Source organism: Oryx dammah, unplaced genomic scaffold, assembly GCF_014754425.2.
Source record: "Oryx dammah isolate SB20612 unplaced genomic scaffold, SCBI_Odam_1.1 HiC_scaffold_2, whole genome shotgun sequence".
NCBI lineage: Eukaryota > Metazoa > Chordata > Mammalia > Artiodactyla > Bovidae > Oryx > Oryx dammah.
The window spans coordinates 173,945,729-173,961,490 of NW_024070186.1; the positions used below are offsets into that span (position 1 = coordinate 173,945,729).

Below are 15,762 nucleotides of genomic sequence, written 5' to 3' on the forward strand. Positions count from 1 at the left end.
GGCAGGGAGCTCAGCTTGGGGTGTGTGGAACTTGGGGCTTTCTTGACTTCCAAGTGGAGGATCTTGTAGGCAGACGGCTATTTGAAAATGAGAAATCCAGGCTGGAGATATAATTGTGACGGAGTCAGCCTCAAGGCAGGATGAGATACCAAGAAGAAAACGATGGACAGAACAGGGCCAGGGATGGCGCCCTGGGCACCTCTGGCACTGAGATCCAGAGGTGATGAAGAGCACCCACGGAGGCCGTTTTCCTAGCAGTTTGGTAGCTACTTAAATACATTTTGTCCCTCCCTCCTTTTCTTTTCTCCTTTCCTCCCCTCCCTTTTAATGGGCACCTACTGTGGACTAGGAACTAGAAAAGATGTTTAGCCCTCAGTAAACTCATTGTCTTTACAGGAAATATAATGTATATTTATAATATATGGAGACAGGCAACAACTGAGTAGAAACTTGGCCTTTCAACAGACATCTGTTTGTAACATAGTGCAAGAATTTAGAATTCAGTTGTCTTCAACCCTTCTCTCCCACGTTTAATTTATTGCAATTAGTACCAGAAGACTGATTCACTTGCTCACGTAAGATTAAATGCATGTTCGGTTTAGGAAAAAGAGAAGTTATAGAAGACTAATCCAAACTATCCCAGTGTTGCTGTCCTTCAAAACAGGACGCCCTGAAGCCAGGCGGTGATGAAACACAGGGCGCTAGGCAGGAGGCAAAGACTCAGGGACATGACTCTTCACCACAGAAGCTGACAATCTAGCACAGGGGTGCCCAGCCCTGACTCAGCCTAGAATCACCTGGGAGCTTCTGAAACCACTGTGATCCTGGGCTCCCCGCTAATGAAGTCAGAAGTTTTGGTTCACAACCTGAAAAATTCCAAAAGGCTCTTCAGGAACCCTAATGTGCAGCCACAGAAGAGAACCACTGATCTAGGTTTTTTCCCACAAATTATTTTAAAATTTGTAAATCATAAAAGATTTCAACAAAGGATGAAAATTATAGTTCATTTTGGTCCATTCTTTAGGGAACAGACCTAAAGGAAATGATTATAATTCAACTTCACAAATAATCCACAATTTAGTATATTCTCTGATGGGAGTAACCTGCTCTCAACCCACATTTCACAAGAAAAACAGTGTCAGTCTTCTGCTTACCTGATGGGCTGCATAGTCTTGCTTTGTCAATTTTAATCATCACTGTTTTAAATTACTTTGTGATACCGGTAAACCCATTTTTTTCTTTCTCTCGAAGATATGTTACTTTCTTAATGATTCATACTTGTTGCTTTAGGAAAAAATGTATAGACCAAATGAGAACCAGCTTCATTTCCTGTCATCTGAACACATCTGGTAAACTGTCAGCCTTTTGGCCGTAAAGCAGCACAGAGAACAACCAACACTGGAGAATTTTATTAATGAAAAAACCTCTCATAATTTATTAACAAAGTCACAGAACAATAACTGTACATTTCCTTCTCTACCACTGTCACCTGTTAAAATTACTATTATCCTTACACACAAGGAAAAGTGGGCATACTTTAAAGTCTTTCTGATAAATATATCGCCACTCTGCATCCAGCCTGGATAACGCTCTTCAGAACGGTATATGCTGGAGCCTATTTAAAAAAAAACAACAGTAAGCAAAGAAATCCATTCTATATTCACCTTCCATTGCAAGGTACAAGTCTAGCATGGCAGGGTTGGGACTTCTCTGGATAAGTAATAAGATCTAAGAAATGAGTTATTTTAACAGGGGGGAAAAAAATCCTTTTCAAAAGATAAGAATGCCTTTGCTACAGCCAAAACATCTGACCCAACCAGCTTCTCATCGGAAAGAGCGAATGTGCTGGGGAAAAGGATAAGGAAGCAAGAAATGATTCCCAGCTGGGAGCAAGGCATTTGCTTGCTTTCTGTCAAGAAGTTCTATTAATGCCCAGTTGTGAATGCAACTGGTGATGGAACTAAAGTCGAATGCTGTAAACAACAATATTGCATAGGAACCTGGAAAGCTAGGTCCATTAATCAAGGTAAATGGGAGGCAGTCAAACAGGAGATGGCATTTAGGAATCAGTGAACTAAAATGGACTGGAATGGGCGAATTTAACTCAGATGACCATTATATCTATTACTGTGGGAAAGAATCCCTTAGAAGAAATGGAGTAGCCCTCACAGTCAACAAAAGAGTCTGAAATATAGTACTTGGGTGCAATCACAAAAATGACAGAATGATCTCTGTTCATTTCCAAGGCAAACCATTCAATATCATAGTAACCCAAGTCTATGCCCCAATCACTAATGCAGAAGAATCTGAAGTTGAACGGTTCTATGAAGACCTACAAGACCTTGTAGAACTAACACCAAAAAAAGATGTCCACTTCATCACAGGGGATTGGAATGCAAAAGTAGGAAGCCAAGATACCTGGAGTAACAGGCAAATTTGGCCTTGGAGTACAAAATGAAGCAGGGCAAAGGCTAACAGAGTTTTGCCAAGAGAACACACTGGTCATAGCAAACACCCCTTCCAACAACACAAGAGACAACTCTACACATGGACATCACCAGATGGTCAACACCGAAATCAGACTGATTATATTCTTTGCAGCCAAAGATGGAGAAGCTCTACGCAGTCAGCAAAAACAAGACTGGGAGCTTACTGTGGCTTGGATCATGAACTCCTTATTGCAAAATTCAGCCTTAAATTGAAGAAAGTAGGGAAAACTACTAGACCATTCAGGTATGACCTAAATCAAATCTCTTATGATTACACAGTGGAAGTGACAAACAGATTCAAGGGATTAGATCTGATAAGACAGAGTGCCTGAAGAATTATGGATGGAGGTTTGTGACATTGTACAGGAGGCAGTGATCAAGACCATCCCCAAGAAAAAGAAATGCAAAAAGGCAAAACACTTGTCTGAGGATGCCTCATAAATAGCTGAGAAAAGAAGAGAAGTGAAAGGCAAAGGAGAAAAGGAAAGATATCCCCATCTGAATGCAGAATTCCAAAGAACAGCAAGGAGAGATAAGAAAGGCTTTCTCAGTGATCAATGAAAAGAAATAAAGGAAAACAATACAATGGGAAAGACTAGAGATCTCTTCAAGAAAATTAGAGATACCAAGGGAATATTTCATGCAAAGATGGCCACAATAAAGGACAGAAATGTTATGGATCTAACAGATGCAGAAGATATTAAGAAGAGGTGGCAAGAAGTACTATACAAAAAAGATCTCAATGACACAGATAACCACGATGATATGATCACTCACCTAGAGCCAGACATCCTGGAATGTGAATCAAGTGGCCTTAGGATGCATCACTATGAACAAAGCTAGTGGAGGTGATGGAATTCCAGTTGAGCTATTTCAAATCCTTAAAAATGATGCTTTTAAAGTGCTGTACTCAACATGCCAGCAAATTTGGATAACTCAGCAGTGGCCACAGGACTGGAAGAGGTCAGTTTTCATTCTAATCCCAAAGAAACACAATGCCAAAGAATGCTCAAACTACCACACAATTGCACTTATCTCACATACTAGCAAAGTGATATTCAAAATTCACCAAGCCAGGCTTCAACAGTACATGAATCGAGAACTTCCAGATGTTCAAGGTGGATTAAGAAAAGGCAGAGGAACCAAAGATCAAATTGCCAACATCCGCTGGATCATGGAAAAAGCAAGAGAGTTCCAGAAAAACATCTACTTCTGCTTTACTGACTATGCCAAAGCCTTTGGCTGTGTGGATCAAAACAAACTGGAAAATTCTCCAAGAGATGGGACTACCAGACCACCTAACCTGCCTCCTAAGAAATCTGTATGCAGGTCAGGAAGCAACCGTTAGAACTGGACATGGAACAACAGACTGGTTCCAAATAGGAAAAGGAGTACGTCAAGGCTGTATATTCTCACCCTGCTTATTTAACTTCTATGCAGAGTACATCATGAAAAACGCTGGGCTGGAAGAAACACAAGCTGCAATCAAGATTACCGGGAGAAATATCAATAACCTCAGATATGCAGATGACACCACCCTTATGGCAGAAAGTGAAGAACAACTAAACAGTCTCTTGATGAAAGTCAAAGAGGAGAATGAAAAAGCTGGCTTAAAACTCAACATCCAGAAAACTAAAATCACGGCATCCGGTCCTATCCTGTCATGGCAAATAATGGGGAAACAATGGAAACAGTGACAGAGTTTATTTTGGGGGGCTCCAAAATTATTGCAGATGGGGAGTGTAGCCGTGAAATTAAAAGATGCTTGCTCCTTGGAAGAAAAGCTATGACCAACCTAAGTAGCATATTAAAAAGCAGAAACATTACTTTGCCAACAAAGGTCTATCTGGTCAAAGCTATGGTTTTTCCAGTAGTCATGTACAGATGTGAGAGTTGGACTATAAAGAAAGCTGAGCATTGAAGAACTGATGCTTTTGAACTGTGGTGTTGGAGAAGACTCTTGAGAGTCCCTTGGACTGCAAAGAGATCCAACCAGTCAATCCTAAAGGAAATCAGTCCTGAATATTCATTGGGAGGACTGATGCTGAAGCTGAAACTCCAATACTTTGGCCACCTGATGTGAAGAATGACTCTTTGGAAAAGACCCTGATGCTTGATGATGACTGAAGGTGAGAGGAGACGTGGACGACAGAGGGTGAGATGATTGCATGCCATCACGGGCTGGACATCAATGGACCTGAGTTGAGCAAGCTCTGGGAGTTGGTGATGGACAGGGAGGCCTGGCGTGCTGCAGTCCACGAGGTTGCAAAGAATGGGACACAACTGAGTGACTGAACTGAACTGACCAATATGGGTTCTTTTTCTCTGACGGTGGTTTTATAACTCTCTGGAAACAGAAAATGTTCCTGTCCCTCAACCTTCCAAATAAAGTACCACTACAAGCAAACAGTAAAGATGGGTCCCCACCAGTTCTGCATCATGTTCAAGGCCTATGTCATGGTGCTCAAGCTCTTCATCCCGAAATTTCCTGATCACCTGATTAAATAAAAAGAAATTGAAACAAGTCAGCCTTCCAACTCCCCACTGTTCAAACTTACTTTGGTGGCCAAAGCCTCATATTGCTGTCTAAGACCCAGGTAGGCAGACTTTTCCTGCAAAGGGCCAGAGGCAGCACTTCAGGTTTCTTGGGCTATAAGGTCCCTGTCCTGATGACTCAGCTCTGCTACCCTAGAGGGGACAATAGCCACGGACACACAGATAAGTGAGTGCAGCCGTGTTCCAGAAAACCTCATTTACAGAGACAGGTGGGTGGCCACTGACTTAGACTTAGAAAAAAATTAAACAGTTCCCTTATTTTCTGTAGAAAATTTCTGAGGATATTTGCTTATTATTCTGAGGATATTCGTTTATTTAATCTGACGGATCTGTGCTCGTGGCCTTTGCTCAGGATCCAACGATGACCCAGACGCAGAGAGAATACAGGCGCGGGCTCAGGAAACGTGGGTTTCAGTCCCAGCTCTGCCCGAGCGCGTGACGTGGCCCATAGCTCAGCTGCCTCCGCGTGCACGCCCTTCCGGCGAGGTGCTGCCCTCGGTTTCTAAGGCAGTGCTAGTCCTAACACTGCTTTGTTCCTCTTACCAAACTGCCTATCTGCCCTTTCCCCCCGCAGTCCCTTCCAGAGCGTGGTCAGATACCTGCAGAAGCTCCTCGTATTTTTCAGGCTCCTTCTCCATCAGCGTCCTGATCTGGTTGTTGTAGTGGTGTGCGATGGACTCTTCCACAGCCACCGTGCAGGCCATGGCACCCTCCTTCCCAAGCAGGGCAGTTCCGGCACCTGGAATGGTCAGATCCAGAAGGTAAAGGATGGGGTGGACACCACTGGGGATGGAGACCAGGTCAGGGTTTGTCACCTGGCACCCTGGGGCTGGGTAATTCCTTGTTGTGGGGAAGTGTCCTGAACATGGTAGGATGTTTAGCCAGATCCCTGACCTTTACCTATTAGGTACCAGTGGCATCCCCAGTTGCAACAACCAAAACTGTCTCTAGATGTTGCCAAGTGTCCTCAGGAGCAACCTGCCATCCTTGAAAACCATGGTACCAGATGACAGTGTCAAACCCTGAATCACAGTAAGAATGTTCTTCTTTCAGTGCTTTTTCTAACCTACTGATTATGGCAGGAGTGAGTCTTCACTGGGGTTCTTTGGTTCTTCTCTATCACTGACTCTCCCTTTTTATTTTTGTCTTTTTCTTTTGGCTGTGCCTCAGGGCTTGTGGGATCTTCGTTCCCCAACTAGGGGCCCTCAGCAATGAAAGCGCTGAGTCCTAACCACTGAACTGCCAGGGAATTTCGACTCTCTTTTTACGAGTGAACAGATCCTAAGTTTAGAACCTTCATCAGGGAACTTCATCTGACCACTGTCAAATTACTCTAGCCTTTTGCCTCTCTGTTGTATTTTCAATGTATCTTCTATTGATAAAACTACTGATTTTAAGGTTCTATCTTAAATAAATTTAAGCAAAAAAAAACAATTTAACTTTAGAAAAATATTAAGTAAATGAAAAGGTTGTAAGGGGACACAGCAAGAATTATAGAGGAGTTATTTAGTGATTCAATCATCCCAGATCCCTAAGCTCATGCAGGCTCTCCGAGATAGACACGTACCCAGTGCAAACCCCACCACGTTCCAAAAGGGCATCAGAATGGTCGGCCGCACCCTGAATGCAACCATCAACTCATTGAACTTTTTCAAGTGGTCCTTTTCTTGATCCCACATTTTCTGTAAGAAACATAAAAACAAAGACATTTCAGAGAGACCACCCACTACATAATAAGGAAGCCACATGCTGTGCTCATGTGGGTAAAGGAAGCACAATGGGGAGAATGATGAGAACTGCTACTTCCCCCAGCCCCCTTGAATCACCGAAGGAAAAGCCCCAAACATCAGATTACGGAGAAGAGAGACAGCAAACCAAGAGAAGTGTCTGTTATCTCCATTCCAAACAAGCAGACTCCGAACCGCAGAGCCGGCAGAAGTTGCTCAGATCCACAGTGCATCTATTCGAGGACAACGGTCGACACCCCCAAAGACATGAGATGTGTAGCCCATTTCAAAATTAAGAGGGCAGAATATTACCCTTTATATGATTTCCTTTCGGACAGCCAGAAATGTATCATTTACATCAAAAGAAAAAGGAAGAATGATCCTAAGAGCTAACACTTAAGAGTATGTCCCATAGCCAGGTACTGTCAATAGCTTTGTGAAGGACAAACTACTATTATCCTCACTATACAGATGAAGGAATGAGGCACAGAGAGGTTAAGTAATTTGCCCAAGTACTCAGAGCAGGCCATTTAACTTGTGCTAAGTGTCTGCTACATGCCAGGCATGGTATTTGCTGCTCTACACCAGCTCATTTATTCTTCACCAAAACTGAATGACGTTTTGTCAGCTCATTTTGCAGACACGGAACACATCATATGACTTCCTCAAGCTCACACAGGTAGGAGGTGGGAGAGAGCTGGAATGTGAACTTCAGTCTGTGTGACTATGAAGCCCAGGCCTGTCCAATCTGCCTTTCAGTATAAAATAAAGAATATCTCCACTGGGCTCCACTAGCGGTGGGCCCACAGGGTCTTACAACTGGTGCTTTGAGTCAATGCAATGACTCTTAATCCTTTTTTATTGCTCCCCGCCATGAAATTTTAATACTACAGCTAGACTGTATATTTGTTTATGTACTGTAAATCTGTTTATGTCTGTCTGCGCTGTATAAAAAAGAATAATATGCTTTTTACTCCTCCACCCCCACCCCACAACCAATTTTTCCTCTCTTGGGGACAACAGTACCTCCCTTGACAATGCATGACCCAATGTGATTCATCACTGAGAGATCAAGAGATGCCCACCTGAATGACCGGCCCGACGCTTGTCCGACCCAGGACGGCCATCTGCCCTGCATAGATGCGGTTCGCTCCATATTCACCCGCGTGATCCACCCGGATTATTCGATCCACAGCTTCCCTATTGATATTGTCTAAGGTCATTCCCGAACTGCAAAATCTGACACTGATTCTTCTTCCATAAGCTGCAATGCAAGATTTTATTCTCCATTACTCTCAGGTAAAATTGAGAGGATTCCTTTCATAGAAGAAAGAGGCATCTTACAGCAAAGGTCACAAATAAGCTCCCCATAGGTTGGGGATGCCTACAAGTGGACTCTGTTTAACCTCCAGTGATTTGTGGCTTTGTTTTTTAAACTCCTTGTTTTGTATTGGGGTATAACCGATTATCAAAAAATGGGATAGTTTCAGGTGAACAGCAAAGGGACTTAGCAATACATACACATGTACCCATTCTCCCCCAAACGCCACTCCCATCCAGGCTGCCACATAACACTGAGCAGAATTCCATGTGCTATACAGTGGGTCCTTGTGAGTTATCCATTTTAAATACAGCAGTATGTAGGTTTTTTTTTTTTTAAGTAAATTAATTACCAGTATTTAAAACATAGAAGATTTAACTAAAGATCTGGAGCCTGGCTTCACTTGAAGTATATGACGATCTAGAAATGCTGATGGCGTCTTCTCACCAGGCAGCTAACACGGCAGCTGTCTCTGGATGGGCATGTTTCCCCAGTTGATACACCTCTTTCTTTTCCAACTCTGGCTGCACACAACCCCTAGGGGGCTCTCAGAATCATGAATGCTCCTCCCCAGTTGATCCCTGGGAGATGATGCTTTTGAAAAGTTCTGTGCACAAATGTTCTCTGCAGCCAAGGTTAAGAACTGTAGATTTAATTTCTCTTATTAAAAGTATCTGTGCCAGTGAGCATCTGACTTTGAGAATCTAGCCTAGCGCTTACATTTCATCTCATTCTGGTACTTAATTCAACTGAATTCCTCTTGCTTTCAGAACATAAATTCTTCAGGATAGATTAGATTTTGTCTTTTAAAAAAATCTCCAAATAGTTAACACCTTGACTATAATCTCTGAGGCTTATATTAGAGCATTCCCAAAGTTCTCTCCCCTAAGAGAAGAGTTTTATAACATGTTTAGATGTATAAGGTGTTAACTCATTTTGCAGCTATGGAAGTAAAGACTTAGACCATTGAGTTGGTAATGTGAACTCTGACTGTATTGATATCATCTTGAGATGTGTTTCAGGGCTCTTATGTATGGCTACCATCTGTTTAATAGATACATTTCATTTAGGCTAAGGAATACCCACAAAATGTGTAGAAACTTTCATTCTGATACATCTCTAGCCTTTTTTTTTTTACATTAAAAAAGGCTTGAGTGCTTTGGACACAAAGTGATGGGGTAGGCTTGATGAAATCTGAGATGTGCGTTTGAACTTTTCAGGCTGGGGATTTTAAATGCTTCACTCTAGACAAAGGAGCAGTGGGTATGGGGGTCAGAAGCATGGTGTCCCAGCTTTGATCCGTTCTTCCACAGAACCTGCTCCGTCTTGCTGAGCATGCCTGACTTAACTGGCTGGATTCCAAGTTCTGCCAGGTGTTAAGGTACCACTCAGATCTATGGCGTCGGACAGCAGGTCACTGTGGTCCATGGCCTTTTGTTTTGTTTCGGCCACACTGCATGCAGGATCTTAGTTCCCCTACTAGGGTAACTGCGCCCCCTGCAGTGGATGGGCAGAGTCTTAACTGCAGGACTGCCAGGGAAGTCCCTCCATGACCATGTTTCCATGTGAAGAACAATTTGAGACACTTGACAAAGTCAAGGTAACCTGTCTAAGTTCTTCCTCCAAGTCCAAGGTCTGGCCTCCTTGTAGAAAGATGTGGTCTAAAAGTTAAAGTTAAAAATGATGAGATGGGACTTTCCCTGGCAGTCCAGTGGTTAAGTGTCTGTCTGCCAATGCAGGGGACATGAGTTCGATCTCTGGCTCTGGAAAACCCCACACACGACAGGGCAATTAAGCCTGTGAGCCACAACTACTGAGCCTGCGCTTTAGAGCCTACAAGTCACAACGACGGAAGCCCCACCCGCCTCCGGCTTGTGTTCCACAACACAAGAAGCCACTGCAATGAGAAGCCCTCGAACTGCAAGGAAGAGCAGCCCCCCTTGCTGCAGTTAGAGGAGGCCGGTGCAAAGCAACAGAAAGGCAGTGCAGCCATGAATAAACAATGAGATGACTCTATTTCTTAAAGTAACCTTGTCTGCTTGTTCTCTCATTTTGTTACTCCCACCAAAAAATGTGTTAATAAGAAAGAACTTTTAAAACAACGCAATACTCCTTTCTTTTTTTTGGCCAAGTTGAGTGGCTTGTGGGATCTTAATTCCCAGACCAGTGACTGAACCATTGCACTGGGCCCTCAGCAGTGAAAGTGCAAAGTTCTAACCATTGAACCATTGGGAAATTCCTCAATATTAATTTTTAAGAAATCATTTACTGAGAAAAAGCAAGGGGTTAAGTGCATGAGTTCAAACACACAGCTGACTTTTGACGGGTAGAGTTATAATTCTATTAAAAACATATTTGACTTTTCCCTAGCACTGCAACACTTTTCCAGATTCAGGCACCTAATAAATGTTTTTTTGAGGTATGTGTGGAGGGTGAGGTATTTGCCATCCCTATCTTGTCACAACCTCTGCAAGGTGGCTTTAAAAAGTATTGGATGGATGCTTTTTAGATTGCAAAGATATTGTTTAAATGGCCATACTATCCAAAGTAATCTACAGATTTAATGTGATCTCTATCAAATTACCCGTGACATTTTTCACAGAACTAGAAAAAATAATCATGAAATTTGTATGGAACCATAAAGACTTAGAATTACCAAAGCAAGCCTGAGAAAAAAAGAACAAAGCTGGAAGAATAATCCTCCCGGATTTCAGACAATACTCCAAAGCTACAGTAATCAAAAAACGTGGCACCGGCACAAAAAGAGACAAATGGATCAGGTGAACAGAATAGAGCCCAGAAAGAAACCCACACACCTAGCCAGTTAATCTTTGATAAAGGAGGCAACTATACAATGAGAAAAAGTCTCTTCAGCAAGTGGTGCTGGGAAAGCTGGACAGCCACATGTAAATCAAGTTAGAACATGCTCTCATAGCATACACAAAAATAACTCAAAGTGTAAAGTTTTAAATAAATAAGCATTGACACCACAAAATTTCTAAAAGAGAAAACAGGCAAAACATTCTCTAACATAAACAGTACCAATGTTTTCTTAGATCAGTCTCCCAAGGCAACAGAAATAAAAGCAAAAACAAATAGGACCTAATCAAACTTATAAGCTTTTTGCACAGCAAAGGAAAATGCAAAGAGAATCTGCAGACAGAAAATATTTGCAAACAATGCAGCCAACAAGGGCTTAATTTCCAAATTATACCAACAACTCATACAACTCAAAAAAACACACAAAAACAAAAAAACCAAACAACCCACTAAAAAATACAGGCAGAACAAAACAGACATTTCTCCGAAGAAGATAAACAAATAGGCAATAGACACATGAAAAGATGCTCAACACTGCTAATTAGAAAAATGCATATCAAAACTACAATGAGGTACTACCTCACACCAGTCAGTCAGAATGGCCATCATTAAAAAGTCTACAAATAACAAATGCTGGAGAGGGTATGGAAAAAAGGGAACCCTTGTACATTGTTGGTAAGAATGTAAACTGGTGCAGCCACTATGGCTGGTTCCTCAAAAAACTAAAAACAGAGTTGCATATGATCCAGTAATACCACTTCTGGGCATATACCTGGACAAAACTGTAACTGGAAAAGACACACGCACCCCAATGTTCTCAGCAGACTATTCACAACAGCCAAGAGATGGAAGCAAACTAAATATCCATTGACAGATGAATGGACAAAGAAGATGTGGTCTATCTACACACACACACACACACACACACACACACACACACACGGCAACACTGCTCACTCAGGAAGAGTGAAATAATGCCATTTGCAGCAACATGCATGGATCTAGAGATTACAATACTAAATGAAGGCAGAGAAGCACAAATACCAGGTGATACCACTTATGTGTGGACTCTAAAATGAGAACTAAGAAGTTTACAAAAGAACTTATTTAAGAAACAGACTCACAGACATAGAAAACAAACCTTTGGTTACCAAAAGGGGAAATGGAGTGGGGGAAGGATAAATTAGGAATTTGGAATTAAGAGATACAAACTACTATACATAAAATAGATAAGGGACTTCCCTGGTGGTCCAGTGGTTAAAACTCTGCCTTCCGGTGCAGGTGTGTGGGTTTGAACTCTGGTCAGGGATTTAAGATCTCACATTCCTCGAGGCCAAAAACCAAAACATAAGACAGAAACAATATTGCAACAAATTCAATAAAGATGTAAAAAATGGTCCACATCAAAAATGTTTTTAAAAAGAATAGATAAACAAGGTCCTACTATATAGCACAGGAAACTATATCTAGTAATAAATCATAATGGAAAAGAAAAGTATGAGATGGACCATAGACAGGGCACAGAACTAGAATCAGAAAATACCTATCTTGTCTCTAACACAGACTTTTGACAATTCCGAATTGCCATTTCTTACATATAAAATTGGGAACAATCTGGTTATTCCCTTTTTTGGGGAAACACAATAATAAAACCTTTCTTACTGAGTTATCATGAAGATAAAAAGATATAGGATGCAAAGTAACTACAAATGAAAAATGAAGGAGCATTAAAATTCATCTTCAACGATCCTGAGTTTTGCCTACATTGTCACACACTTTAAAACTGAGAAATAATAAAATTGAGGCCCAGTGCTAAAAGCTCTTAAGTGCATCATATCTGTGATTTTCTAAAATGTGAAACATATACCAGTGATGGCACCTATGAGATTTCAAGTTATATATGAAAAGATCTTAAGTTGCTATGATTCTCTTCCATACACACATAAACCTGTATGCAGGTCAAGAAGCAACAGTTAGAACTGGACATGGAACAACAGACTGGTTCCAAATTGGGAAAGGAGTACGTCAAGGCTGTATATTGTCACTCTGCTCATTTAACTTAGATGCAGAGTACATCATGTGAAATGCCAGGATGGATGAAGCACAAGTTGAAATCAAGATTGCCAGGAGAAATATCAATAAACTCAGATATACAGATGACACCACCCTTATGGCAGAAAGCGAAGAACTAAAGAGCCTCTTGATGAAAGTGAAAGAGAAGAGTGAAAAAGCTGGCTTAAAACTCAACATTCAGAAAACTAAGATCATGGTTTCTGGTCCCATCACTTCATGGCAAACAGATGTGGAAACAATAGAAACACTGAGAGACTTTATTTTCTTGGGCTCCAAAATCATGGTGACTGCAGCCATGAAATTAAAAGACAGTTGCTCCTTGGAAGGAAAGCTATAACCAACCTAGACAGCATATTAAAAGCAGAGAAGTTACCCTGCCAACAAAGGTCTGTCTAGTCAAAGCTATGGTTTTTCCAGTAGTCATGTATGGATGTGAGAGTTGGACCATAAAGAAAGCTGAGCGCTTAAGAATTGATGCTTTTGAACTGTGGTGTTGGAGAAGACTCTTGAGAGTCCCTTGGATTGCAAGGAGATTCAACCAGTCCATTCTAAAAGAAATCAGTCCTGAATATTCACTGGAAGGACAGATGCTGAAGTTCAAACTCCACAATACTTTGGCCATGTGATTGGAAGAACTCACTAGAAAAGACCCTGACGCTGGGAAAAATTGAAGGCAGGAGGAGAAGGGGACAAAAAAGGATGAGATGGTTGGATGGCATCACTGACTCAATGGACATGAGTCTGAGGAAGCTGCCGGAGTTGGTGATGGACAGGGAAAGCCTGGTGTGCTGCAGTCCATGAGGTCGCAGAGTCGCACACACGACTGAGCAACTTAACTGATGATTCTTGCCACTCTTTTGATTTTATCAAAGAGACTGTCTCAGTTTACAGCTGACATATCTTAAAATTTTCCTAACATTTGTTAATTTTCCTTTCTTACGAGAAAAAAAGATGGTCTTGAGTTCAAACCTTGGTAGACAACAGTATCTAATACAATAACTTGTTTTCAGCGTACTTATATGATTTTTTTCCTTGGGACAAGAGATACTGGTTTTGCGTTTACCTAGAGATCTAGTTTTCAATGTTCTGATTTTAAAAAGGAATACGGTCTAGGGAAATTAAAAAAAAAAAAAACTCTAGTAACATCAGTGGTAAAATATCAGTGGTATTGTTATAAAGCAAAAATTCTGAAGGTGGTATTTGAGAAAATGACCTCACAATTTTCAGAGGCAGCTCGGATAAGTGAGGAAAAGACGAGTCAGAATCCAAGCCCAGGGGCTTCAGGATTGGGAACTCATGTACACCCGTGGCTGATTCATGTCAATGTATGGCAAAACCAATACAGTATTGTAAAGCAAAATAAACTAAAAAAAAAAAAAAAAAAAACCTAATTAGATTCTAATAACAACAACAAAAAATCCAAGCCCAAGTCTCCCTACTCCAATTCGATGCTCCTTCCAACATTCCGGTGCTTCTCTAACTTGCAAATACACACGAGTCATTCCAAGGGCTTAAGATCCGGTAGGTTAAGGGAGAGATCTGACAATCTGCGCTTCTAACAGGCTCCGGAGTGGGGCGGGCTTATGGGAGGAAACCCACGCTGCCGGTCGGTAGGGCCACCTACAAGGCCATAAGCGAAAGCTACGAGGACACTCACCCCCGCCCCAGGACACTAAACTTTCAAGGTTGCCAACTCTCCTCAGTCCGGAATGCCTACCACGCCTGCCGTGACGTCACAATACAGGCGCGAAGTTGCGTCATCCCTCAAAACCACGGACGCCTAATGGGCTCGCCAGACCGTCACTGAGGAAAACCCACCCCCTTTCCTTCCGGCGGGCTCCGCAGCAGACTACAGGCCTGGCGCCGCCTTTCCAGCCGCGCAGTCGCCCTCCGTCGCAGCCCTGTGACGTATGAACGTCTACCCCCCGTGACCTCTCCGACCTACGCCTAAGGATAAAATTTCTGGGCTCCTCAGCCCCGCGCGCAGTCGCGCTCAGGCTTCCCCTTTACCTGAGAGGGGCTGCAGGGCGCCTGTGCGCAGCCGCCACAGGCAGCAAGCCGCCGCCGCCCGGGCACAACTCATTGCCGCGGAAGCAGCACTACTACTCCTTGAACGGAGGGGGCCAACCGTGCCCTTGGCGCAGGCTGATGACGCACGGCAGACGTAAGGCAGATGCGGTTGGCTCTCGCACCGGTGGAAACGCCCCTAATCCCTCGCTTCCACTCGATTGGTTGGAAATGTCAAATGAAAAGACTCTAGTGGATGCGTTCGCTATCAATCACTACGTAAAGAGTTGCCATGGAGATGAGAATGCTAACCCGCTCTTTCAAAAATCCAAACAGGTAAAAGATTACTCACCTCAATTCCTGAAGAAAAGGACCATGAGGGAATTGTTTACCAGCATAGCCATTGTAATTTGTGCTTTGCCAATACAGGAAATTTCTATCTGTAGCCTCTTTAAAATAGTAGAAATTACAGTGTGAAATTCAATTCACCACGTGCAAATAGTGTTGACTCTAGGTATTGGGGTTGACAAACTAAATTTCTTCCTACTCCTTTTCTGTATTTTTAGATTTTCTACAAAGAACATTTATTATTGCTATCCTTATTTCTCCTTTACTGTTAGTGAGAGCGTGTGTTAGTCCCTCAGTCGTGCAGGACACTTTGTGACCCGCATGGGCTATAGTGTGCCAGGCTCCTCTGTCCATAGAATTCTCCAGGCAGGAATATTGGAGTGGATAGCGATTCACTTCTCCAGGGGATCTTCCCCACCCA

General features: G+C 42.4%; 1 protein-coding gene across 3 annotated transcripts; it reads right to left on the reverse strand.

Annotated features, from left to right (window-relative positions):
- Positions 1–1,391: 1,391 nt before the first annotated feature.
- Positions 1,392–15,153, reverse strand: COQ7 (coenzyme Q7, hydroxylase). 3 transcript variants are annotated; one of them, XM_040257060.1, is made up of 6 exons: positions 14,997–15,153; positions 7,858–8,036; positions 6,613–6,727; positions 5,645–5,784; positions 4,917–4,985; positions 1,392–1,615 (listed from the first exon to the last, which is right to left on the reverse strand). In XM_040257060.1, the coding sequence occupies exons 1-6, from the start codon at positions 15,067–15,069 to the stop codon at positions 1,538–1,540; spliced, it is 654 nt and encodes a 217-aa protein (XP_040112994.1). In that variant the 5' UTR covers positions 15,070–15,153; the 3' UTR covers positions 1,392–1,537. The 3 variants fall into 3 exon arrangements, with proteins under 3 accessions (XP_040112994.1, XP_040113004.1, XP_040112996.1); XM_040257070.1 differs by lacking the exon at positions 14,997–15,153 and adding an exon at positions 14,709–14,871; XM_040257062.1 differs by lacking the exon at positions 14,997–15,153 and adding an exon at positions 14,547–14,853.
- Between the last annotated feature and the right edge of the window lie 609 nt (positions 15,154–15,762).